Here is a 25,624-nt window from a genome sequence, read left to right as displayed (position 1 = left end):
CTGTAAGAAGATCGAGCAGCTATATCCTGGGCTGTCAATGGATGAATTCAACCTCAAGGGGACTGGGAAAAAAAATCAAGCTTTTGCCCCTGATGAAGAAGAAATACTGGCAAGTCAAATATCGGGACCTTCTTCAGCTGCAAAAAAAAAAAAAACAGTCCTTTCATCAACCACAGGGTAACCAACCTGTTCCAAAAGAAGAGCTTGAACTCCAAGGCCCAGAGCCAAGTTCTCTTCCCAGGGAAGGGGCACTGCCTTGGGGGATGCTTGTCCTTCACATCTGTCTGGACTCGGGATATCATAGACAAATGGGGCCAAGGTGTAGGGTCAAGAGGTTACAAGCTGGAATGGTGAAGCTTTCCCCCTTCTCGAATATCTCCTTGGATCCTCAAAGAAGAGCAACTTTCTTTGCAGTGCTGGACAGGTTCCTGTCTCCATAGTAGAAGGCTCATGGCTTCTATTTGAACCTGTTAATGGTTCCAAAGCCAAACAGAGACATCTGGCCTATTCTGGACCTCAAGGATCTCAACAAGTTCTTGCAAGGGTGCCGCTCCTCTGCAGTGATAAGACTTACTTCCCCTTTGCTGCTAGGAACCTAAGAGTCGCTCATACAGCATCTTAGCCATTCAGGAAGCACCTTGTATGGTTTCCCCCTTCAACTCTTTATATTAAAGAGCATGAATCATCAAAAACAGACACCTTGAAATTCACATTTGTTAGATCATTAGCCATCATATACAACATAGGCCGAAGCGCAAACAAAAGTAGATGAAGATCTGTGTTCATATAAAAAGGCTATTGGATTCTTCTCAAGGAACATAAGGTGTTCTCTGAGGGTGGAGCTTGTGATGTCATGTGCCCTGCCTCTCCACCTTAGCCAATCAGAGAACGCCTTCTCTCATTCACGCCCTAATGTCACCTTCCGGCTGCCCTTTAAGAGGTGGTGTGGCTTCACTTACATGTGACCGCTGTGATTGGTTCTCACAGCGCTCATATGATCAGGAGCCCATCCTGCTGGCTCCTGATTAGAAGCTGTGCCAAGAGGTGTCAGTGACAGCTCAGTGTGCTGGGAGCAGCCACTCTCTGCACACAACCTCGGCCTGCTGTAGACGCATACGTGATGTTAAAGCCCACCTTCTTTCTTGCTGGGTATTTGTGTTCCGTAGCTTGCAGGTAATGTCCATGGAGGGATATGTATTGAGGAGAGCGGCGCTGCCAGGTGAGCATAGCCAAACCTTTTACTGTGTTGACTATAGATAAGGACTCAAAGCTTTCTCTTGGGGCCACAGAAAACATACACCCATTTGTAGTAGGGTGCGGAAGGGTTGTAGCACCTGGCAATGTTGTTTCTGTTGCTGGCTCAGTAAATTCCCCACCTGTATGGGTGTCACAAGAACAGGAAATGATGGAACATTCCAAATGGAGTCGCAGATGGAAATAAAAACTAAGAAATGTAAAAAAAAAATTTTAAAATGGAACTTTTTTCTCTCAATTCCCATGGGCTCTTTTTAATCCTTAGGCTGTTAGCATTAATAGATGGGATAGTATATTGATTTTACTATTTTAAACATTTTTTTTTAGTTATCTACTAGTTTCCAGGCCTAGGCAAAGTATATCCTACGTCCCAGGAGTCTTCAGGAGGGGTTTTCTCAGCTAAGCACACCCTCCTGTGACTTGCCTGAGCCAAGAGTAGATGGATTCCAGGAAGTAAATGCTACATGAATGATCTGCCCTTACTCAAGATGGCCACAGCCAGAAATGGTGGGGATGGATGGGGGGGGGGGGGGGTTTAAGGGGTTTTCTCAGCAAAATCAAGTATGGAGACATGGATATACTGATGGATTTTCTTTGACTAATAAAAACGATTTAAATTGTGTTTTTAGTTTGTGGGGCTCAGACATGCTGTATTTTTGTTAAAAAAAAAAAATCGGCTGATGTAATTAGTTTTCCAATCCAGGTACAAGGCTCTCATGCTGGCTTGTCTCTGAGGGCAGGACATCATACTTTGTCTATCAGAAGGGGGAGAATCACTAGGCTGGAACCAGCCACAGACTGCACTACTATTAAACAGGCACCGCGAAGTTGCAGCTCAGCTTTGTTTGGCTCTGCAGAGCTTCCGTACTGGACGTAGAGAGCCGCGCATGCGCACTAGCAGAGCTGTGCTCAGTGTAGGAGCAGGCGGGTATAGGTGTGTTTGCAGGGAAGATGTCGGGGGGTCCGGCGGTACAGATCAGCATCGAGTCCTCGGCGGAGAAGCAGGTGCAGGAGGTGGGCCTGGATGGCTCCGAGACCTATGTACAGCCGCTGTCCATGTCCCAGAACCTGGCCCGCCTAGCCCAGCGCATAGACTTCCAGCAGGAGTCCGAGGAGGAGGAAGACGAGGTGGCCGGGCCCCGGGAGAATGACTGGGGGGAGCATGAGGACGAGGAGGGTGAGACCCCATTCCATCTGTACCCCCCCCCATACAGTGTCCTTCTCTGACCTACACACACACACACACACACACACACACACACACACACACCACCACCCCCCCCCCCCCCCCCCACCACCACCACATTGTATTACCCCTGTATATCATCCACACCTGACCTGTATACCCCCTCCCTGTATATAACCTATACCTGTATTACCCCCTCCCTGTATATAACCTATACCTGTATTACCCCCCTCCCTGTATATAACGTATACGTGTATATCCCACCCCTCCCTGTATATAACGTATACTTGTATTACCCCCCTCCCTGTATATAACGTATACTTGTATTACCCCCCTCCCTGTATATAACGTATACTTGTATATCCCACCCCTCCCTGTATATAACGTATACTTGTGTACCCCCCTTCCTGTATATAATGTATACCCCCCTCCTGCATATAATCTGTATTTGTATAACCCCCCTTTCCTCTGTATAATCTATACCTGTATACCCTCCTCCTGTATATGATCTATATTTGTATAACCCCCCTTTTCTCTATATAATCTATACCTGTATACCCCCCTTCCTGTATTCCATGTATCACTGCTCCCTAGCCTATGTATTGTTATGTATTATCCTATATACCTGAACCACCCCCACCCTGGGGCATTGTACCTCTGAATAAATGTATACTCCCCTCTTCCTCCCTCCATTTTCCCACCATGTAATCTCCCCCCTCCCTGTATAAACACTGGGGAGTGAGCAGAATCGGTAAAGCATTTGCGACACTTTTCTGTGGTATGGCCATCTAAAAGTCCTTTTGCTGCATTCATAAACCCGTCACCAGTTCTGGTAGCTTTACCGACACGTGGCAGATCCAGGCTCTTTTACAAAGTGGTTACATTGGCTACACCAGATTCAAAAAATATTTACCTCCAGTACATAGATGATAAAACTGGGGATAATAAAAGGGAGATTCGGGGGTAACCACTAATCTGAAACCTCCCAACCCATCTAACTCTTATACTAACTGCCCTGTAAAAGAAAGATGTGTTTACTTGCCTATTATCAGGGCTCTGGTCTGGGCGTGTGGTTAGCTCCCCTGTGCCGGCTGCAGGGGAGAGGGAGCTCTGATAACGGATGGCCTATAGTAAACCAATAGGTGAGGTCAACACATAGGCATTCCATCCATGGATCGCTCTCTCCCCTCCCCTGTAGCTGGCACTGGGGGGGGCTCACATGACCAGAGCCCTCTGAGATTAGGCAAGTATATGCATCTTCCTTTTACAGGGTACACAGTATATGTGTTTAGAAGGGGGTGGAGGCAGTTTTAATGTGGTTCTCAAGCTAACACTTTTTCTTTCCTTTAATAAATTTCATTCATTAAGGAAAAAAAGTTTTCCCATAACCCCCCCCCCCCCCCCCAAACCACCTGAGTCCTGGATGAATCCAGCGCTGTGCCCGTCTACCGTTTTTTCCCGTGTCTTTCTCTTCTCACAGGAGGATTGGGCAGCAGTGGAAGCCGTTGGCTCCTGCTGCTGTCTGCCAAATACAAAGAATTTGCTTTTAGAAACTCTTTAGGCTTCGTGATACCCCGGAGTGATCCATGAGTGATTCTGCAACAGACTGCGGGAGCTGTCAGTCTCCCATTGCTTTAATATGATTTCCACATACAGCTAATTGTCAGGAACCCCCACTGGGCCTCCTGCATGTAATCACTAGCATCCCCAATTGTGAATGGGGCCTACATCCCCACATTTGTGCCTGTCTTCTATACATTGTTTGTGTGCCCTCATGTCCCTCTTCTGTCATTTTCATGTTTCCATTGCAGGTTTGATCAAGTTCCAGCCATCGCTGTGGCCCTGGGACTCCGTAAGAAACCATCTGCGTGGAACCCTGACTGAGATGTGTGTATTGTATGATGTGCTGACCATAGTGAAGGACAAGAGGTACATGCACCTGGACCCGGTCTCCCAGGAAGCTCTCACCCCTAAGCAGGTATTACCAGGGACATTTCCTGAAGGTTTGTCTCCTCTCACAGCAGCCTTGTCATTTTAATTTGGATATTAGAACATTTTACTTTGTCTGCAAGGTAACGTATCTTTCACATGAAGAAGTTATCTACAGTATAACCATCACTTTTTTTCCCAGGAATCTTAAGGCGGGACTAAACCCTTCCATGAAGAGATGATTTTTCAAAAATCACCTAAAAGCAGACAGAGTAAGAGCTGTACAGATTGGGGTAGGGAGTTCCAGTGGATGGGAAAGGCTCTGGAGGGGAACATGGGAAGAGGTGTTGAGGGAGCTAGAATGAAGGGTTTGGTATTGTGAGAGGATGTTGGTGATGTAGTCGGGGGCAGAGTTTTGAATGGCTTTGTAAGTCTTTGTTAATATTTTGAATTTTATTTGTTGGGCAACCAGAGGCCAGTGGAGGGATTGGCAGAGAGGGACATTGAACAAGGAGCGGTTGGTTAATTGGAAGAGTCTGGCAGCAGTATTTATGGTAGACTTAAGTGACACTAAAGCTTTGTTTTTTTTTTATTTTTTAAAAACAAACATGTTATACTTGCCTGCTCTGTGCACTGGTTTTGCACAGAGCAGCCTCTTTTCAGGACCCCGCTAGCGCTCTTGGCTCCTCTCCCTCAAGCAGTGCCCCCAGGGAAAGCCGCTTGCACTGGGGCACCACTGCTCTATGCGTCCATAGGACACAGCCGTGGCTTGGCTCACTGGCTGTGATTGACAGCAGCGGGAGCTAATGGGCTCCCACTGCTGTCTCAGCCAATGAGGAGGAAGAGTCCCCAACGTGTCGCTGGATCAGAGGTGGCTCAGGTAAGGATTGAGAGGGGGCTGTTGTACACAAGCTTTTTTACCTTCATGCATAGAATACATGAAGGTAAAAAACCTTGAGCATTTATGACCACTTTAAAGGGGAATAGTCTGTGTAGAGGTAGGCTAATGAGGAGGTTGTACTAGTATGTACAGTTATTGGATGTGGGGCTGAAAGGAGAGGTCAGAGGACAGGATTACATTTAGCACCCTGGCATGAGGAAAGGGACTGATAATTGTGCTATTAATCTTGATGGTAATGTTGTGGGGAAGGGGCATGGGTGGAAATCTTATGAACTCTGTTCTTAATCCCTGTACAGACTGGTTGAATATCAGTCGATATTGGCTGGTTCAGTAGAAACAGACCGACATTCGGTCTATGTGTACACCCGTCTGCCTGACAGAAGCCACACAATTGGACATACTGGAAAACCAGCATCCAGTCAGTGCTGGCAGTTGTGCTTTCCTGGGGGGGAGCGGGCGGTGCAGTCCTCTTGTCAGAACATAATAGCTCAGTGGTCAGATCGCTGTACTAACATTGGATAGTTAGTACAGTGAGCTCCTCCCGAGCTCTTCAGTTTCTTTTTTGTGTTTTATAAATAATGAGGGGAAATTATTAAAACTGAAGCAGCCGGAATCTGGAGCAGGAGCGGGTGGTCAACTGTGGAAGGCAGTTTAAAGGTCTTCTAGTAAGAGTGCGAAGTAATGAACTTTTGGATTTAGCAGTTAGGAAGTCATTAGTGAGTTATAGAAGGGCAGTTTCTGTTGAATGTTGTCACCCAAAGCCAAATTGTAAGGAGTCAAGAAGATTGTTATAAATGAGGTAACCGCTCGGACAGTTCTAGGTATTCTAGAATTTTGGAGGAAAATGGGAGCAAGGAGATGGATCTTAGGTTGGTGGGAGACCAGTGCATTTAAAAAAAAAAAAAAAAAGTGGAGTGGAAGATAACAGTAGAGAGTGAGATGTTGAAGATATGAGTAAGAGAGCATAGAGTGGAACAAAAAGGTGCCCGGAGTAGTAGAAAAGGATCCAGGGGCAGGTGGTGTGGTGGGTATCAGAGAAAAGTAGTTTCCTCTACAGTGAGGAGGTCAAAAGAGGAAAGTGTTTATACAGTGAAGGAAATAAGTATTTGATCCCCTGCTGATTTTGAATGTTTGCCCAGTCACAAAGAAATGATCAGTCTAAAAATCAAATGGTAGGTGTATTGTAACACTGAGAGACAGAATAGCAACAAAAAATTCAAAAGAAATTCATATCAAATTATGCACTGATTTGCATGTTCATGAGGGAAGTAAGTATTTGATCCCCTATCATTCAGCAGGATTTCAGGCTACCGGGTGTCTTTCATACAGGTTACAAGCTGAGATTAGAAGCAGTCCATGAAAGTGAGTGCTTCTAATCTCATTTTGTTACCTGTATAAAAGACACCTGTCCACAGGAGCAATCAAACAATCAGATTCCAAACTCTCCACCATGGCAGAGACCAAAGAGCTGTCCAAGGACGTCAGGGACAAGATTGTAGACCTACACAAGGCTGGACTCGGCTACCAAACTATCGCCAAGCAGCTTCGTGAGAAGGTGACAACAGTTGGTGCAATCATTCGCAAATGGAAGAAACACAAAACGGCTGTCAGTCTCCCTAGGTCTGGTGCACCATGCAAGATCTCGTGGAGTGTCAATGGTCATGAGAACAGTGAGGAATCATTCCAGACCTACACGTGAGGATCTTGTCAATGATCTGCAGGCAGCTGGGACCACAGTCACCAAGAAAACAATTGGTAACACACTACGCCGACAAGGATTGAAATCCTGCAGTGCCTGCAAGGTCCCTCTGCTCAAGAAAGCACATGTCCAGGCCCGTCTGAAGTTTGCCACTGAAGATCTGAATGATGCAGAGGAGGACTGGTTGAAAGTGTTGTGGTCAGATGAGACCAAAATCGAGCTCTTTGGTATCAACTCAACTAGCCGTGTTTGGAGGAGGAATGCTGCCTGTGACCCCAAGAACACCATCCCAACTGTCAAACATAGTGGTGGAAACATTCTGCTTTGGGGGTGTTTTCTGCTAAGGGGACAGGACAACCGCACCGCATCAAAGGGACGATGGACAGGGCAATGTACCGCCAAATCTTGGGTGAGAACCTTCTTCCCTCAGCCAGGGCATTGAAAATGGGTCGTGGATGGGTGTTCCAGCATGACAATGACCCAAAACACACGACCAAGGCAACAAAGGAGTGGCTCAAGAAGAAGCACATTAAGGTCCTGGAGTGGCCTAGCCAGTCTCTAGACCTTAATCCATTTGAAAATCTGTGGAGGGAGCTGAAAGTTCGAGTTGCCAAACGTCAGCCACCAAAGCTTAATGACTTGGAGAGGATCTGCCAAGAGGAGTGGGCCAAAATCCCCCCTGAGATATGTGCAAACCTGGTAGCCAACTACAGGAAACATCTGACCTCTGTGATTGCCAACAAGGGATTTGCCACCAAGTGCTAAGTCATGTTTTGTGAAGGGGATCAAATACATATTTCCCTCATGAACATGCACATCAGTGCATAATTTGTTAGACATGCATTTGTTTTGAATTTTTTGTTGCTATTCTGTCTCTAAGTATTACGATACATCTACCATTCGATTTTTAGACTGATCATTTCTTTGTGAGTGGGCAAACGGTCAAAATCAGCAGGGGATCAAATACTTATTTCCTTCACTGCATGTAGTGGTAGAAATGATTCTTGACCCACTCACTTTATTTACTTCAAGTAGAACTGAGGTCAAAGTCAAGATTTGTTATAGAGATAATGTATAATTGTTGAGCCTAAAGAGTTAACTTGAAAATTTTCATTTTGTATTGAATTACTCCTGAAAAGTAGCAGTGTACTTCCTACTACATGAGAGTACCTAGGCACTCTTATGCCTATAAAAGGGGTGGGCAAACTTTTTGACTTGAGGGCGCAATGGGTTCATATATTGGACCCGGGGGCCGGACCAAGAGTAGATGAATGATGTGTATGTGTCATCCATAGTAAGTATAGTAATATTCCCCCATAGTAAGCATAGTAATTCATCCCCCCTATAGTAATTCATCCCCCCTATAGTATTTCATCCCCCACAAGTAGTAAGCCAAGTCCCCCCTGTGTCAATTCACTTACCTTTGCTCCGCGCGTTCCTCTCGCCGCGTTCCCGCGCCGTTCCGGTCTTCAGGGTGGACTGAGAGGAGCCTAGCTCCCCTCCCCTCACGTTCGTCACGCTGCCCCGCCTACACACATCCTGACATCCACATCCGCGGGCTGGATTAAAAGGTCCGCTGGGCTGTATACGGCCCGCGGGCCATAGTTTGCCCATTGCTGGCCTACACCCTCATAGCTGTACATCTGCAGTATGAGATCTAAGGCACTGCTGTCTGACTGCTAGTCTCAGGAGATTTGGTGATGTCACTGGTGTGCTGTGCATTGTTGTTGGGGGGGTCTAGACCTGAGGAAGCAAAGCCCTGCCTTTACCTTCACACAGAGACACAGTGCAGACATGGTAAGTTAGTAAATGGGAGAAGATAAGCTTCAGGGCACCCCCGGCAACACTGGTCACTACTCTGTTGTCCTCTGACTTTTTAACCTCACTTCCAGTGTTCAGTTCCTGCAGCATCCGGTTAGATAAATTGAAGAATAGTCAGCATATGTCATCTGCGTAACTGTTCCAGGTCAATGATTTAAAGTGTTGAAGCCAAAGGTTGAGCCTAACAGCTAGATAAAGTGGTCCAAAAACTGCAGCCCCCCATATTTCTCTCATGACAGGTTCTCTTTAACCTTCCTGGAGGTATTCCCGAGTGTAGCTCGGGGTAAGGTTTCAGTACCAAAAGCGGTAACCCCGAGCTACACTCAGGAATACCTTGCAGTGCTGCTCCGGGATCTCTTCTTCACTTACCTTGTCCTGCGCTCCCACGATGTCCCACCTGCAGTGTCCCCTGTAATGTCCTCCGGCGGATGCCAGCATCTATCTTCTGAGTTCCGTTCCCTGTGACGTCGGGACGTACGGGGGACGAAATGGCGGGAAATTTGAAAATCTTAAAAGTGACATTCACTAAAATCACATAGTAAAACATTACTGTATCAAACCATTTCACATACATTTTGTCCCGAGTGCTTTGTCCTGTGCCCTGCCTGCATTTTTACTGTTCTTTCTGTCTGGAAACTGAAAAACGTCCATGGCGTCCAAAAAGCGTCCCTTTATGTCAAAAGCAGTTTTAGACCAGCTAGAGAACAGCGATAGTAAATTAGAACCACTTGCAGAATTGAGTGATAATGATTTGTGGGGAGATTCACCATCAGACACTGAAAACAATTCTGCAACTAAGCTCAGTGATGTGCGAACTTGGTGCTATATTTCAAATTTCAGTGTTTTTGGTTCGATTATATTATTGAATTAAATGTATTATATTTTGTGATTATTTAAATTATAATTTATGATTTTGTTTCAAATTTTAACATACCCGGGATGTTTACTAGACTCTTGTTCGGACAGATTTCAGTGAGTTATTCCTAAATATTACAGGCCTACAATAAAAAAAACTACATATTTCCATGCAAAAAAATGTACCGTTTTGAGCACAGAAATATGGACATAATCAGAACACTTGGGAGGTTAAGGATATCTTTTGCTGGTGTATTGGTAGGTTCTGTTAACACCCTTCAAGGCGTTTTAGTTGTGGTGGATCATAAATGAACAGAGGTCATTTTGTCTTTTCAGAATCAGCACAGCCTTTTACTGGTTTCCAAGAGGAAATCCCTCTTTGGGGCAGCACAGATCCTCATTAAAGGAGCCGAGCGTCTGTCCAAGTCTGTAGCAGAGAACCAGGAGAACAAGCGCCAGCGAGACTTTAATTCTGAACTGCTGAGGTTACGGCAGCATTGGAAGCTGAGGAAGCTGGGAGACAAAATCCTGGGAGACCTGAGCTACAGGAGTGCAGGTAACATTCTGACAAAATATGACTGGGTGTCTGTAGCACCTTCCCCTATGACACTGCTGCCATTGTCGGCACTATCGTTGTGGACAGAAGCATCCTAGAATAAAATATCTCCATCAGAAGGCTTTGTGTTGTGTTCAGTTGTGTCTTTATATTCTGCCGTTCCTTGGGGATTACCTAAGGAAATGGAGGTAGTTTGTGATGTGTCAGAGATCAGGAGGAATGGAATATGATGATTTCCTATAAATGCTTTGTAATTTCCCCCAAATGTGCTCAGTTGTCCCGTCTTCTGTGGACATCATCTATAAATAGTTATGTTTATTTAACCGTTTCCATACCGGGCACTTACCCCCTTCCTGCCCAGGCCATTTTTCAGGTCTCAGCGCTCACACTTTGAATGACAATTGCGCGGTCATGTTATTTTCTTCACACAACTAGAGCTTTCTTTTGGTGGTATTTAATCACCACTGGGGTTATTTTTTGCTAAATTAACAAAAAAATGCCGAAAATTTTGAAAAAAAAACCCCACGGTTTTCTTTGTTTCTGTTTATAAACGTTTGCAAATAAATTTTTCATAAATTTAGGCCGAGATGTATTCTGCTACATGTCTTTGGTGAAAATAACCCAAATTAGGATGTGTTTTTTAGTTTGTAGGAAAGTTATAGAGTTCACAAACTATGGTATAGATCTAAAAATTGATCAATCCTGAAGTACTGACAGCCAATCTAATTTCTTGAGGTCCAAGAATGTCAGAATAGTACAGATATCCCCCAAATGACCACTTTTTGCAAAGTAGACAGTCCGACTTACTTTATAAGAGGCATGGCGAGTTTTTTGAAGTTGTATTTTTTTTTTGTCATTTTTCGGAAAATGAGAATTTTAAATTATTTTCACTAATTTATTTATTTATTTTTTTTAACACATACTGTCATCAGTGCAGTACAGCGTCGTCATATAACTGGCATGGCGGTGATCAGGGAAACTGACTAGTGACAGTATGAAAAAATATATATATACATTTTTTTTTTTTTTTTTTTTTTTCTTTTACTATGACCAAAGTAGTACAATGTTACCATTTTTTTGTGCTTAGCTGTGATTTGGACACAGCTAATCGCATGCCACAGCTGGGCTGTGATTGGCCCAGCTTGTGCATGTGATCGCTATGACCAGTCACAGCTACACACACTAGTATACAATGGATGGCATGAATGAAGCCATCCATTGTATACAACTGTTATGTGACCTGCTATGATTGGTCACAGCAGGCCACATGGTAACGGCAACGGGGCCGGCACTCGGATCTGTCATCGGCCGTGTCCGAGGTACACGGGCAGTGACAGATCGCGCGGCTCTGCAGGCGCGCAAACTGCGCATGCCTGGAAGGACGCCATATGGCGTCCACCGGGAACGCTAATGGATTTTGCCGGCCGCCATTCGGTCATTGGCCGGGCGGCTAATGGTTAAAGCTGAGCAAAGCAATTATTGTCTAAATACATTCCTTGTGTGTTCTTCATTAAATTTGTGTACTTTGTGAATTCCATATCTGTGCAGTAATCCAGTGTAAACATTGTTTCTGTGCAGGGGTTTCCTGTAATAAAGACCAGTCACTGCGCTCCCTCTCTCTGTGCAGGGTGACTAGTCTTTTCTCTGCCCCCTCCTGTAGTGTTCTGTAGGCAGCCTGTAGTGGGTGGAGCTACTGGGTCCCCCCCACAGCTCTGCTTTCTGCACAGGTTATATTCAGCAGTGATGTCACTACCACTTTTACATGATAATATCTTGCCATCCAAACCACATGTGATTTTTCACATCTGTGCATACTTTAAATCCTATTCTGCTTCAGGAATATATGCTTTTGTTAGGCATAAAAAGGTTCTTTTAATATCCTCATACTTTTTTATCAGTCATTAGTCATTACCTGATGCATATACAGTAGGGACAAGTACACATCTAAATACGGTAGCTGATCATTCAGGTAATATTGTTGAAGTATATGTAAACCCAAGAATAAAAAGGTAATATGTTGTATCTTATCAGTCTTTAGATGTAGTATCTGAATTCGTTTTGTTTTTTTTTTTTTGTTTTTTTTTTTTTTTCTTCAAAATTCTTTTTGTGCACTGAAGTGCAACAATGTTTTTTGCTATCTTCTGTAACCTACAAAACCTCTCCCCACCAAGTAAGTCTTCATTCACACAGACCTATTTAAAGTGATATTAAAGGCAATTGGTCACCCGCCAGTGCTCCTGGCCTCTCCCTACTGCTGAGTGCCCCAGAGCAAGCAGTTTACTATGAAGACACCCAAGCAGACTCACTTCCAAGTCACTGTCAATTCACACACACAGCCGTGGCTTGGAACCGAAATGCATAAACATGCTCTCTTGGGTGATCTGAGCACATACACTGTTTCCAAAAGTAATGGGGCATCTGCCTTTTTTACACACACATGAACTTTAATGGCATCCCCGTCTTAGTCCGTAGGGCTCAATATTGAGTTGGCCCACCCTTTGCAGCTATAACAGCTTCAACTCTTCTGGGAAGGCTGTCCACAAGGTTTAGAAGGGTGTCTATGGGAAGGTTTGACCATTCTTCCAGAAGCGCATTTGTGAGGTCAGGCACTGATGTCGGACAAGAAGGCCTGGCTCACAGTCTCCGCTCTAATTCATCCCAAAGGTGTTTTGTTTAGTTGAGGTGCAGGCCAGTCAAGTTCCCCCACACTCACTCATCCATGTCTTAATGGACCTTGCTTTGTGCACAGTCATGTTGCGACAGGAAGGGGCCATCTCCAAACTGTTCTCACAAAGTTGGGAGCATGAAATTTTTCAAAATGTCTTGGTATGCTGACGCCTTAAGGCTATGTTCACACTAGCATTGTGTGCAGGCGGCAGAGAGGCGTTTGGGAAGCGTTTTTACTGCTTCCCAAACGCCTCTGCCAATTCTGCACATTACAGTACATGGTGCTGTTCTAACGGGAGCGTTTGCGTCGCGGCAAAACAGACGCCTCTGGTCAAGTCAGGAGGCGTTGAAGCCTTCTATACTCATCTATGGTGCTGCTCCGCAAACGCCCGGCCGGCGTTTGCGGTGCGGTTGCGGGGCATTTGCGGAGAGGTAACACCACTCAAACTGCATTATAGGCGTTTGTGGGGCGTTATTAACGCTCGGCAAACGCCTAGCAACCCCTGCTAAACCGCAAAAACAGCCAAGTGTGAAGGAGCCCTAAGAGTTCCTTTCATTGGAACTAAGGGGCCAAGACCAACGACTGGAAAAACAACCCCACACCATAATCCCCCCCCCCCCCCCCCTCCACCAAACTTCACACTCAGCGCAATGCAGTCAGGCAAGTACTGTTGCAACCGCCAAATCCTAACACGTCGATTGGATTTGCCAGACAGAGAAGCATGATTGGCCACTCCAGAGAACACGTCTCCACTGCTCTAGAGTCCAGTTGCAGCGTGCTTTACACCACAGCATCCGATGCTTTGCATTGCACTTGGTGATATAAGGCTTGGATGCAGCTGCTCAGCCATGGAAACCCATTCCATGAAGCTCTCTATGCACTGTTGTGCTAACCTGAAAGCCACACAAAGTTCGGAGGTCTTTAGCTATGGACTCTGTGGACAGTTGGCGACTTCTGCGCACTGTGCGCTTCAGCATGTGCTGACCCACTCTCATTTCATGTGGCCGATCACATCATGGCTGAGTTACTGTTGTTCCCAGTTGCTTCCACTTTGTTATAATACCACTAACAGTTGACCGTGGAATATTTAGTAGCAAGGAAATGTCACGGATGGACTTATTGCACAGGTGGCAACCTATCACAGTACCACGCTTGAATTCACTGAGCTCCTGAGAGCGACCCATTCTTTCACCAATGTTTGTAGAAGCAGTCTGCATACTTATGCAGGCCATACATGGGTCGAATTCCGAACAAATTTTCTTTAGAAAATTGGAAATTTTGTGCATTTTTAATCCGATGGTGCCACCATTGATTTTAAAATTCAACCATCCAAGTCTTTAATTTCACCTCATGTTGCTACAGAAAAGAATTTTTGTGGCCACTAATGGTGCGAAATTCAAACAAAAATTCTCAGAAAAGATTTTTGAAAATTATTTCGGAATTCAACCAGTGTATGGCTGGCTTAAGGTGTTTGATTTTATACACTTGTGGCCGTGCAGGTGATTGGAACACATGAAAGCAATGATTTGGTGGGCTGTCACAATTCTTTTGACAGTAGTGTATCAGACGTGAAAATTTTTTTGATGCAGTCAGATTGTTCCCATACACCTCCTCATGGTATGGCCAACTTTAGTTTAGTTAGCCCTTGACTTCCAATATCCTCAGTCACAGCAACATTTTGAGATTTCTTCCTCCTCTATGCTCATTTTATACATGCCCTTTTTCTTTTTGCTATTTTATTTTCATGTAGGCTCGCTCTTTCCTCATCATGGAACATTTGAAGTTATAAAGAATACGGACATTGATCTGGATAAGAAAACCCCTGAGGACTACTGTCCACTGGATGTCCATATCCCCAGTGATTTGGAAGGCTCTGCTTATTTAAAGGTCTGTGTAACCCAAAATATACTATATACTTTGGAGAAGTGGTATGAGTGAGATGAGTACATTTTTCTTTTCTCTTTTTTTTTTTTTTTTTTTGACTCTTTTTGACTTCCAACGCTTGATCTACATGATTAATGTGACATTCAAAGCTTTAATCTGAACTCCAGGAAACATGAAAATTCTCCCTTGTAGTGGGGCTGTGCCCACTGCAAGACCTCCCTGCTCATTTAGGTCTAGGTGGCATGGAAAAGTATATTTACTTACCCCATCCTTAGGGTTGCCAGACTGGTCCATGAAGTGTCTTCTCCCCCAATTTTCTGGTGGTCGAATGTTCTGACATCAACACCGATGCAGTATCCATAGCTCCTCATGGGATTGAGGACACTAAGGGACAGAACGAGAGAGCTCTGTCTGCTTGGGGAATTCAAATTGAGTAAAATTGCCTTTTCTTTCCCTTAGATGAGGGGTCTCCAAACTATGGCCCTCCAGATGTTGAGGAACTGCAAGTCCCATGAGGCCTTGAAAGATTCTGAAAGGCAAGACTCCCAGAGGCATGATGGAACTTGTAGTACTTCAACAGCTGGACCATAGTTTGGAGACTCCTGCCATAAACTGAACAAGCAGTTAATGCTTGCAGTGCTGGTGCAAAGGAGATTTTGCAAGTTTCCTGGAGTTCAGCTTTAATAGATTAACGTATGTGGGGTCTATGAAGACAGAAGTAGGGTGAGAGCCTAGGATAAGTGCAATGTGATAAGCCAGGACTCTGCTAGATTGCTGCTCTTCTTTTCGTGATCCCCATATAGCGTTCATAGGTGCACTAGTGTGTATGAATAGTTCCCAAATATGAGTCAGACTGAAGTGGGTAAAAATGGAAAATGTGTTACAAAAAAGGTTAACAAAAAGTAATACCTTTTTTAGGTAAGGCAGTGTGGGTTTTTTTTCACTTGAATACATTTTAGACTTAGAGTATAACTAAAGGCAAAACTTTTTTTTTTTTTTTTAGTTTTGGGTAGAGTGGAGAGGGATCAAAATACTTGTCAGTTTTTATTGCTGTCTGTGCCCACATTGGGCTCTGTTTACAACTACTACAACCTGAAAGTCATGCAACTTATGGTGCGTCTTCTGCCAGTTGACTTCCTGGCGATTTGCTTGCCACTTGAGTAAGATTTTGATGTGCTACTTTCATGCCATGTGCTTTGCCTGGGTAATCTTCCTGTCATGTCAGCTCTAAATCACATCAATATAGAGCAGGGGTGCTCAACCTGTGGTCTGTGGGCCACATGTGGCCCTCGGAGCTCTCTGATGTGGCCCTCAAACCAGGGAAGTGCACTTCTATTATATCCTGCAGGTTTGGTGCACTTTTTAAAGTGCAGCTAACCTGCAGGAAAGCAACAGGTGCATTGTGCTGCAGTGCAGGTAAACCGCAGCACATCAGTGTGAAAGCAGCTTTATAGGAGCTCAGGACAGTAAAGGCTCGCTTTGCAGTTTGGGGGGTGATAAAATCCCATAGCTGAGGTACACATCCCCCAGCCACTGGTGTAGCATCAGGGGTCGCAATTATAACCCCACCTCATGCTCCATGGGGCCCATGTGTCCTCCCTGTCACATTCTGTTGTGCACTTAGACAGGGGTGTGGCACGGGTGGCATATACAGAAACCGATCCTCTTTATTTTCCTCTTTCAAATGCTAAAAGCTGGCTTCTCCTCCTCTCCGTCCCAATGGCATTCAGCGACTGCAAGCTGCAAGAGGAAAATATTCATTATGCTATTCAAAATTAAAAAAAAAAAAATCTAAATTTTGAGCCTTTCATTTCATTGTGGCCCATGACCGGTTACTAAATCACTTAGGTGGCCCCCGGTCTTCAAAAGGTTGAGCACTCCAGACGTAGAGGATCCGACTTGGAGGCAATTTCCATTAAAGTCTATGGGCACAAGACTGATAGAAGTCACCTTGAAGTAATACAGGAACCTTTTCTAAAGTCAGAGTGATTTCAGTGGTGCTAATTAAGACAGCTCTCATTGACTAACATGGGATTTCACATGCCACATGATTATCATGCCACTTGTGGTCTCACAAGTCAGATCCAATGTTGTGGCAGTGTGAACTGAGCCTAAAGGAGATTCATTCTTAATTTGTCGTGTTTGCCATTATTATTAAAAGTGAAAGTAAAAGAAAATCCCAAATTTTGGATTGTCTTCAGAAAAGTAATAGAGGGGAAATCTTCTAATGGGGACACTAGCTCTGGTGACCTGGGGGTCCCCAAGGAATTTCCTTAAATAGCAGAGATGTTTGGCTATGGGACAGGAAGTGATGGCAAATCTCTGCAATGGGACACAGATGGTGAAAAAAAAAAACCTGATGGGTTATAATCCTCCCTTACTCTATCCAAAATGGGGGGGGGGGGGAAAGTTTTTGCCTGTAGCTCTACTTTAAATCTCAGTCAGGTATAGAACAAAGAAGATATTTAGTAAAAATAAACCGTTTTACATGTCTATACAATAAAAGTTAGGTATGGTATGTGCAATAATTTTCCTTGATCCTAGCACCCGTGCATCAGAAAATGTTTTGCCATTCTGAACCCAGAGAAGCTGGAGGCCGGTAGATTGGTGGTAATAAAAGGCATTACAATTAAATATATACTAAAAGTTTAGCAGAATTGTCAACTATATTTAAAATATCCATTCAAAGTATCAGTGCTACTTTTAATATAAAAGATTTATATCCCCCTCCACCACAGTTTCACAGTATAAATTGATCAATATAATAGTAATTATCTGCTGTTTTTGTACTATAAAGGTTTGATTTTTTTTGACCCCATCCATGACAAGTGATTTTAAAGAAGAAAAAAAAAGCATGCTGCTGCTACTGACTGTTTTTTATACTGGCCATACACACATCCATTTTTGGATGAGAATATTCATACAAAATTCTTTGTACATTCGATGAATGTCATTTTGAAAATGTTACTTGCTTTTAACATTCAATTTTAAAATTTAATATAATTTCTTAACGAAAACCCACGTATACTGTCTGAAAATTCATTTGATCGAGAACTTTTCTATTCTGCTTCAAAGTTTCCTGTCACTGTGGAAAAAATGGATGTCTGTTTTACCCTACTAACTATTAGAAAATGGAAGTAAAGTTCTTAAAATTAACATTTTCTAAGGAAAAATGTATTTGTGTATGTCCAGTATAAGTGACAGCAGGCGCAGGTAGCTTGTGTCAAGCTACCCGCCTATGACAAGAGAATCTGCCATGCATGATATATTATTACAGTCCTGTCTGAAAAACTGTGTTCTTTTTAAAAAAAATTTCTTTTAAATAAAAAATTTTGATCTGATTATCTGTACCAGTTTTAACCTCCAATAGTATATACAGAGGTTAGACAAAAATATGGAGACACTACATGATTATTAGGTGTGAACAGGGGTGGACTGACCATTCGATCACTCGGGCACTGCCCGAGGGCCCGGGGTCAGTAGGGGGCCCCATGAGATGCCCCTGGTACCTTTTTCATAGGCTTTTTTTGGGTGTGGGCGAGGACACAGGGGCCCCATGATCCCTTATTGCCCGGGGGCCCCATGAGTTGTCAGTCTGCCCCTGGGTGTGAAAGTGATGACATGTTTTGCTTGAAAGTGGAAGTGATATAGCATTCTTTTGCTTCTGCTGTGTGACGAGACACCTAGTTATTAGGTGGGAAGCCTCACTTTCATCGTTTACTGCGTGCGCTGCTTGTACTATGAAGTCATGTCAGAGCTTACGGAGTTTCAGAGAGGGCAAATTGTTGGTGGTTAGCTGGAGCCGTGTTGCTAGGTACAGTATCAAAGGTTATGATGGCACTACAGTTTCCGGGAAAATTCCATCTGATAAACATAAGTGAAGTTGTCATGGTCAAATGATTGAGACAAAAGGACATTGTGCAAGATTGTGACCCGGAATAAGAAAACAACTGCTGCAAAAGTGACTGCAGAGCTCATTTTCAGTCCCATGAAGACGGAGATTGAGCTCTGCAGTCACTTCTGCAGCATTTTTTTTTTTTTTCCCCTTTTAACACCTGTATATCTCTCCTGTCAATCTGTGAGTGGACTAGATTCTTCCCAAACCATATACCTGATAATGTATATTCACCACTTATACAGCTATGCAAAAACAAATTGGTGTATATTTTGGTTAACCACTTCCTGCCCAGACCAATTTTCAGCTCTGTCGCACTTTGCCAATTGCGCAGTCATGCAACACTACCCATATGAAATTTTTATCATTTTTTTCCACACAAGTAGAGCTTTCTTTTGGTGGTTTTTTTTTTTTTTTTTGTTGAGGTTTTTATCCGATTTTAAACAAAACAATAATCGACCAACTAATAGATTATGAAAATAATCAACAGTTACAGCCCTACAACAGATTTTTATTATTTTTACTCTTTCTGAAATTCCTCTGAGCAATCCAGTGGTACATTTCTTGCCTCCTAAACAGCAGCATAAAGTTTATTTAATGTTTGTTTTGTTTTATTTAGAAACAGTCTCCCTACTTACTCCTCTGGGGAAAATAAGACATTTTTCTTCTTTGTGCTTGAATGAGTATTCACTAAGATAAAATAGTGTGTGGTTTGCTACAGTCAGTAACAAGCTGTTGTAAATTCAAGAAATTGGGAATTAAAATGCAGAAACTGCAAATAGGGGACTGGTACTAGGGAGTAGGGATTGATGTGAACTGACAATGGTTCACTTTACTGGTTATTTTCTAGTAACGTTTAGGCTACATTCAAGTGTGCTTGTTTTTTGTTCCTTTTTTTTTTTCAGTTAGCCCTCCGTCACATTGGGTGCGACTTGGCATGCCAGGTGACTTGCAAATTATATGCCAAGTCGCACCCTATCGTCCGCTATTAGAGCGGTCATATCGTTGCGGTTTCCGAGTTGGTCGGAGCCGCACCGATTTCTAAAGTAGTGCATGCACTACTTTTATTGCGATTTGCATAGACATCTGTAGGATGTATTGCAAATCGCAATGAAATCGGAAGGTCACCCAATTTTGAAATCGTGCAACTTCACTGTAAGTCTCACGATTTCAAAATCAGCTTTTGATGTGACCGGGGTGTTAGGCGTTTTTGATCTGGCCAATAGAAACCTGTGTATAGGTGTCCAATGAAAAGCTGTTTGCATGTGTAAAACCAGCCTAGAAGTTGTGTTCATGCTCATCTTATGTCACATGTAAACAATGATTGAGACTGATCACCTGCCAGGATCACACTTCTGGAAAAGAATACAGGTGCAAAAGTTCTAAAGATAGATATGTTAAACAGTGGGAAATCATGCCTGAGTGACATGCCTTCAGGAAATGCTGTAGAAAAGTTCTAGGTACATACGACAGGAAAACAAGAATCAAGCACATGGCTGCTGGACAGAGGTACTGTACCTTTCTCCTTGATTTGGGGAGCAGCTCTTATAATGGGGATCCCTAGGATCATAGATGCAGGAGTGGCTACAAATTAGACCAATGAAGGTCTCCGCTGCCAGCAGCAAGCTCTCCTCTATTTTGAACACCAGATGTATGTTTATAAGGTATGCAGTGATGCTAGAGCAGAGGATGGGATCTGCTGATTGAGTTGAAATACCATGAAAAAAAAATGCTCATTTCTTGCTGTTTAGGCATTTTCCATTGAGGTCTATAGGAACAAAAGTGCTAATTTTGCCTGAAAAGTAGATCACGGACTTTTTTTTGAGTGACATTTTGCTACAGACGATAAAACCAATGTGAACAGTGGCCATTGAAATGAATGAAGATTTCCTTGTTGAGCGTTTTTGAGCTTCAAGCTACAAAACGCTCAAGTGTGAATGAAGCCTTGAACCGCTTGCCGCCCTGCCACTGTGTATATACGTGTGCAGGGCGGCAGTGGAGCGCAAAACCACGTTTTAAAACGGGTTCCACGCTCCCAACACTTTCGCCGGCAGGGGGCGCGCGTGCGCACTCCCGCCGACCCGCGGGTGACATGATTTGATCCAGGAGGGATCAATCATTAGATTTCAGCCAGTGATTTCTGGCTGAAATCACATGATCAGTCCCTGTCCTATCCTGTCCTGTGTTGACAAATACACAGGGCAGGATATGATGTCATTCTTCTCTGCCTGGACACATTCCACATCCAAAAAGTGAGTACACAAGCACTACATTACAGTTAGAACACTCTAGGACACATTTAACCCCCTGATCACCCCCCCCCCTAGTTAACCCTTCACTGCCCTGTCACCAGTGTCACTGATCAGTGAAGCGATTTTTACTGATCAGTGTCGCTGGCGACTTCCGATAGAGTTAGCGCCCCTCCCAGATAGCGCCAGATTGCCTGCTAATACACCAGTAATCCCGCTTAACCCCTTGATTGCCCCCCCCCCCCCCCCAGTTAACCCCTTCACTGCCCTGTCACCAGTGTCACTGATCAGTGAACTAATTTTTACCGATCACTGTATCAGTGTCGCTGGCGACTTCCGATAGTGTTAGCGCCCCTCCCAGATAGCGCCAGATTGCCCGCTAGTACACCAGTAATCCCATTTAACCCCTTAATCCCCTCACTGCTCTGTCACCAGTGTCACTGATCAGTGAACCGATTTTTACTGATCACTGTATCCGTGTCGCTGGCGACTTCCGATAGTGTTAGCGCCCCTCCCTGATAGTGCCAGATTGCCCGCCAGTACACCAGTAATCCCGCTTAACCCCTTGATTGCCCCCCCCCAGTTAACCCCTTCACTGCCCTGTCACCAGTGTCACTGATCGGTGAAACAATTTTTACCGATCACTGTATCAGTGTCGCTGGCGACTTCCGATAGTGTTAGCGCCCCTCCCAGATAGCGCCAGTTTGCCCGCTAGTGCACCAGAAATCCCATTTAACCCCTTGATCCCCCCTCCCCCCCCAGTTAACCCCTTCACTGCCCTGTCACCAGTGTCATTGATTACATTGAACAGATTTTTACTGATCACTGTATTAGTGTCACTGGTGACTTCTGATAGTGTTAGCGCCCCTCCCAGATAGCGCCAGTTTGCCCGCTAATGCACGGGATTTTTTTTTACCAAAAACATGTAGCAGAATACATTTTGGCTTAAATTTATGACTAACTTTGCGTTTACGATATATTTTTAATACCTGAAAGTAGAAAATATTGTTTTTTTTCAAAATTTTCGTGGTTTTTTTGTTTATAGCGCAAAAAATAAAAAGCGCACAGGTGATCAAATACCACCAAAAGAAAGCTCTATTTGTGTGAAAAAAAGGACGTAAATTTCGTTTGGGTACAGCATTGCATGACCGCGCAATTATCATTTGAATTAGTGCAGCGCCGAGTAGCAAAAAAAGGCCTGGTCATTAAGGGGGGTAAATCCTCGGGGGCTCAAGTGGTTAATTAACTTTTACTAACTTAAGTTTTTACTTCTGGTTCTGCTGGACAACCAGTGACTTGATTTTCCATTATCACAGGATGGTTGTAAGTAATGCCTTTTTGTTGCTGATATTTGCAGGTTTCCATTCAGAAGCAATCACCGGACATTGGTGACCTGGGCACAGTGAATTTGTTCAGACGTCCTATACCTAAAGCAAAACCAGGTACATGTGCTTTTGTAATATTTGTTATCCTACAGTGCATATTTATAAGGTTTTACAGCAGGATTACTATACATTGCTTAGCTTGACACAACATTTAGAATAAACAAAAGATGTGAGGAATCTGTTCTTTAGAGAGTACAGTGTAATAGGAACTGGGGAGAACATAAAAGTTAATATTACATTTCAAGAGAAACACACTCGTATGTATAATTTTGAAATCTATAGTAATAGTGCTTGACATGCCCTTAATAACATCAGGGCTGATTTCTGTGTATCTGAGCACAAAGATATAATGCTGAACCTTTTCCCGTCCGGCCCATGTACATAAACGGCCAGACGGGAACAGTGCAGGGGTGGGTTGCCGTTCATAAACGGGGCCCGCATTTACAGCCTGGGAGCACGCGGCACCACAATCCAGTGCCCCCTGTGTCCTCCGGACACAGTGAAACGCTGTACGGAACCTCTATATGAAGGTCCCGATCATGTGATCACTGATTGGCCAATCAATGATCGCATGAATAGTAGTAAACAAGATGACTTCATTGCTTACTACTAATGAAATCTGTGAATGATCACAGAGGTCACATGGTACAAGGCTATTCACAGCAGCCTTGTACCATGTGACAAGCTGTGACCAATCACAGCTCGCACAGTATTTCTCAATGGCTGCAAGAATGCAGCCAGAGAGAAGTGATTGCTTTTACAGCCTTTATGGATGTAAAAGCAATCGGTGTAAAAAAAAAAAAAAAAAAAAAAAAAAAAAAAAATCATCACCCCCCCCACAAGTACTACAGTGTCACTATGGTGACTCTTTACTGCCAGGGTGACAGTATGTTAAAAAAAACATAAAAAATAAAAATGTAAATCTTTTTTTACTAAAAAGATAATGGAATAAATTTTGGCCAAGATTTATGAAAGATTATTTATTTGCAAAATTTTATAAGAAAAACACTTTTTTTTTTTTTTTTTTTCAAACTTTTTGGAATTTTTTATTTATATAGCAAATAAAATAAAAATCCCAGTGGTGAATAAATACCACCAAAATAAAGCTTTATCTGTCTCAAAAAAAAATGCTAAAAAATTAATATGGGTACAGTGTTGCATGACTGCGCAAATGTCATTCAAAGTGTGATAGCGCTGAAAGCTGAAAATTGGCCTGGACAGGAAGGGGGTAAAAGTGTCCGGACTTGAAGTGGTTAAAACAGAACTGACATGCTGCATATTGCCGAGTATAAAGTAGGACTTCACAGGCAAGTTTCTTCGCCACTGAGCGATGTAACCACTTGCTGACAGTTGTCTCGTTAGCAGCACCGTTAATTTTCTCCATCGCAAAGTGGTTCAGTTGCTTATATAATCCCTGATCCTGCTGTGTTTGCTAGGATTAGAAGACAATCTAATGTGCTTGGCACCAGTGTACACTCTTGCCTGAGCGTTGCAAGGGGGGAAAAAGTGATTTTAAATTGATTGCGATGAGGAAAAATGTTAAAATGACTGATTGCACACCCTTCAGGTCAGTATGCAGTAGCTGCACAAGCCTAAAGAAAAGGACAGGCTGCATTCAAATAAAAATTCAAACGGTGACTTCATTCACCTGGACAACATGAACAGAGTCCCTGGCTGGGTCTGCCTCCATTGTTGCCTTTCACCCTCAAAACTGGGTTTATTTGTAAGATTAAATCTCTACAATTAAGCTCAGCTGTGTGAGTGAAACCGTTGCAGTGTGTGGGGTGCAGGGTAGGCACCTGCTGGCATTTAGCACTCGATCCTCCTTGAGGGTGACCCAATTTAGGGTTTGAGAGCCACAAACCCTATACACTTGCCAGTGTAATGGATGCACCTTTGACCGAAATTACACTCTTGAGCCTATGTGGGTAAATCTGTGCAGGTTTTTTTTTTTTTCCGGTGTCCCTTAGCTACAGCTCTGTATGTTTGCCAGGGAATTGTGAGTACACAGCAAGTTCAGCCATTGAGATTTGAACTCTGCCTATCACAGTACATTAGACTGAAAAGTGATTTTCTTGATGGGAGACCTACAGTATCCTTCTACCTAGACTCAGGTTTTTTGAAAACTACACCAGGTTTTCCTTTGGGGTTTCTCTGTATTTTGCTGCATTCATTCTTCCCTCACCTTTCACAAGCTTTTAAGGGTCTGCTGTAGAGCAACATCCCCACTCTGTGATGCTGTTCCCAGATGCCCATCTTTAGGATGTCACCATTGGCAAGAGCACTCATGTTTCTAGGCAATGAAGCCTAGGACTAGGTCTAGGAGGACTCATCTCTTGGCGGAGGTCAAGAAACATCCTTTTTGTTACTCCACTCCCTCAAACTCCAGGTGTAAGCTCAAGTCTGGCACCCAGTGAACCTGCAAATATTAGACAAATCCCTCAGTGAGGGTGTGCGCCCACTGGTCTAAGTGGGGGGATGACTGTTAGCCTTTGCAGGCACTTGGGCAGCCTGCATCTCAGATACTTGGGTGCTGGAATTGGTTTCCAGGGGCTACAGCTATAGTTTCAATCCCAGGAAGGCCATCCACAAAAATGTGTAATTGCATATGTTATTTTAATAAATGCTTCTATAATTTTATAAATATTACATGGTGATCCTTTTTTGTTCTGTGGTTTTTGTTCTTTTTACATTTCTCTGGAGCCTCCCACTCTGGTTACTTCTGCAACATCAGATTCATCCAGTGTTCAGTGTACTAACACTGTCTGCTATAAAGGATTACCCGTGATTATGTAGTACTACTGATTTTGGTCTATTATAGGATATATATTTATATTATTTAGTTGTGCTAAAATATATATTTTGTTTTGATTGTGATTGCACAATCCTTTTGTAGTTTAGGCTATTTCTTATTCTATAGTTTGTTTGTTTTTTAGATCTATTCCACCGCTGATATTCTGCTGGGCACAACATCTGCCGGCAATTTACCTTGCTGATACTCAGTTCTAAGCTCCACTTTCCCAGCAGTTTATGGTCCTTATTACCTCTCCCACAACATATCTGTAGTGTTGTCTTCTGCACACCCGCCCTGGAGATTTCATTGAGCTCTTTGGGGTGTGTGTGTGTTTTTAGTTTTTTTTGTTTGTTTTTTGGGGGGGGGGGGGGGGGGGTTGGGGTTTCCTTTCCGTTCATCTGGGAGATTTTCTGCCCTATGTGGACATCAAAAACATATACCTGCATGTTCCCATTTTTTTGTCAAGACTTTGCAGAGGTTATGCTGTAATCGTTTGCACTGGAAATGACTCGCTTGGAATATCGGTGTCTAGTCAAAGACAACTCAAT

At 43.5% G+C, this 25,624-nt stretch overlaps 1 protein-coding gene across 1 annotated transcript; it reads left to right on the top strand.

Moving 5' to 3' along the window:
* The first annotated feature begins 2,150 nt into the window (after positions 1-2,150).
* Positions 2,151-22,440, top strand: LOC149427495 (mediator of RNA polymerase II transcription subunit 17-like). Its single transcript, XM_089667967.1, has 5 exons — positions 2,151-2,431; positions 4,252-4,418; positions 9,982-10,201; positions 14,620-14,756; positions 22,255-22,440. Exons 1-5 carry the CDS (start codon positions 2,206-2,208, stop codon positions 22,423-22,425), a joined length of 921 nt encoding a protein of 306 aa, XP_089524093.1. The 5' UTR covers positions 2,151-2,205; the 3' UTR covers positions 22,426-22,440.
* The last annotated feature ends 3,184 nt before the right edge of the window (positions 22,441-25,624 follow it).

This window comes from Staurois parvus, unplaced genomic scaffold, assembly GCF_062004578.1.
Source record: "Staurois parvus isolate SC_StPar_1 unplaced genomic scaffold, SC_StPar_1.0 ptg003713l, whole genome shotgun sequence".
NCBI lineage: Eukaryota > Metazoa > Chordata > Amphibia > Anura > Ranidae > Staurois > Staurois parvus.
Note: the sequence above shows the minus strand (reverse complement) of the source record. Positions and strands in the feature narration are given on the sequence as shown.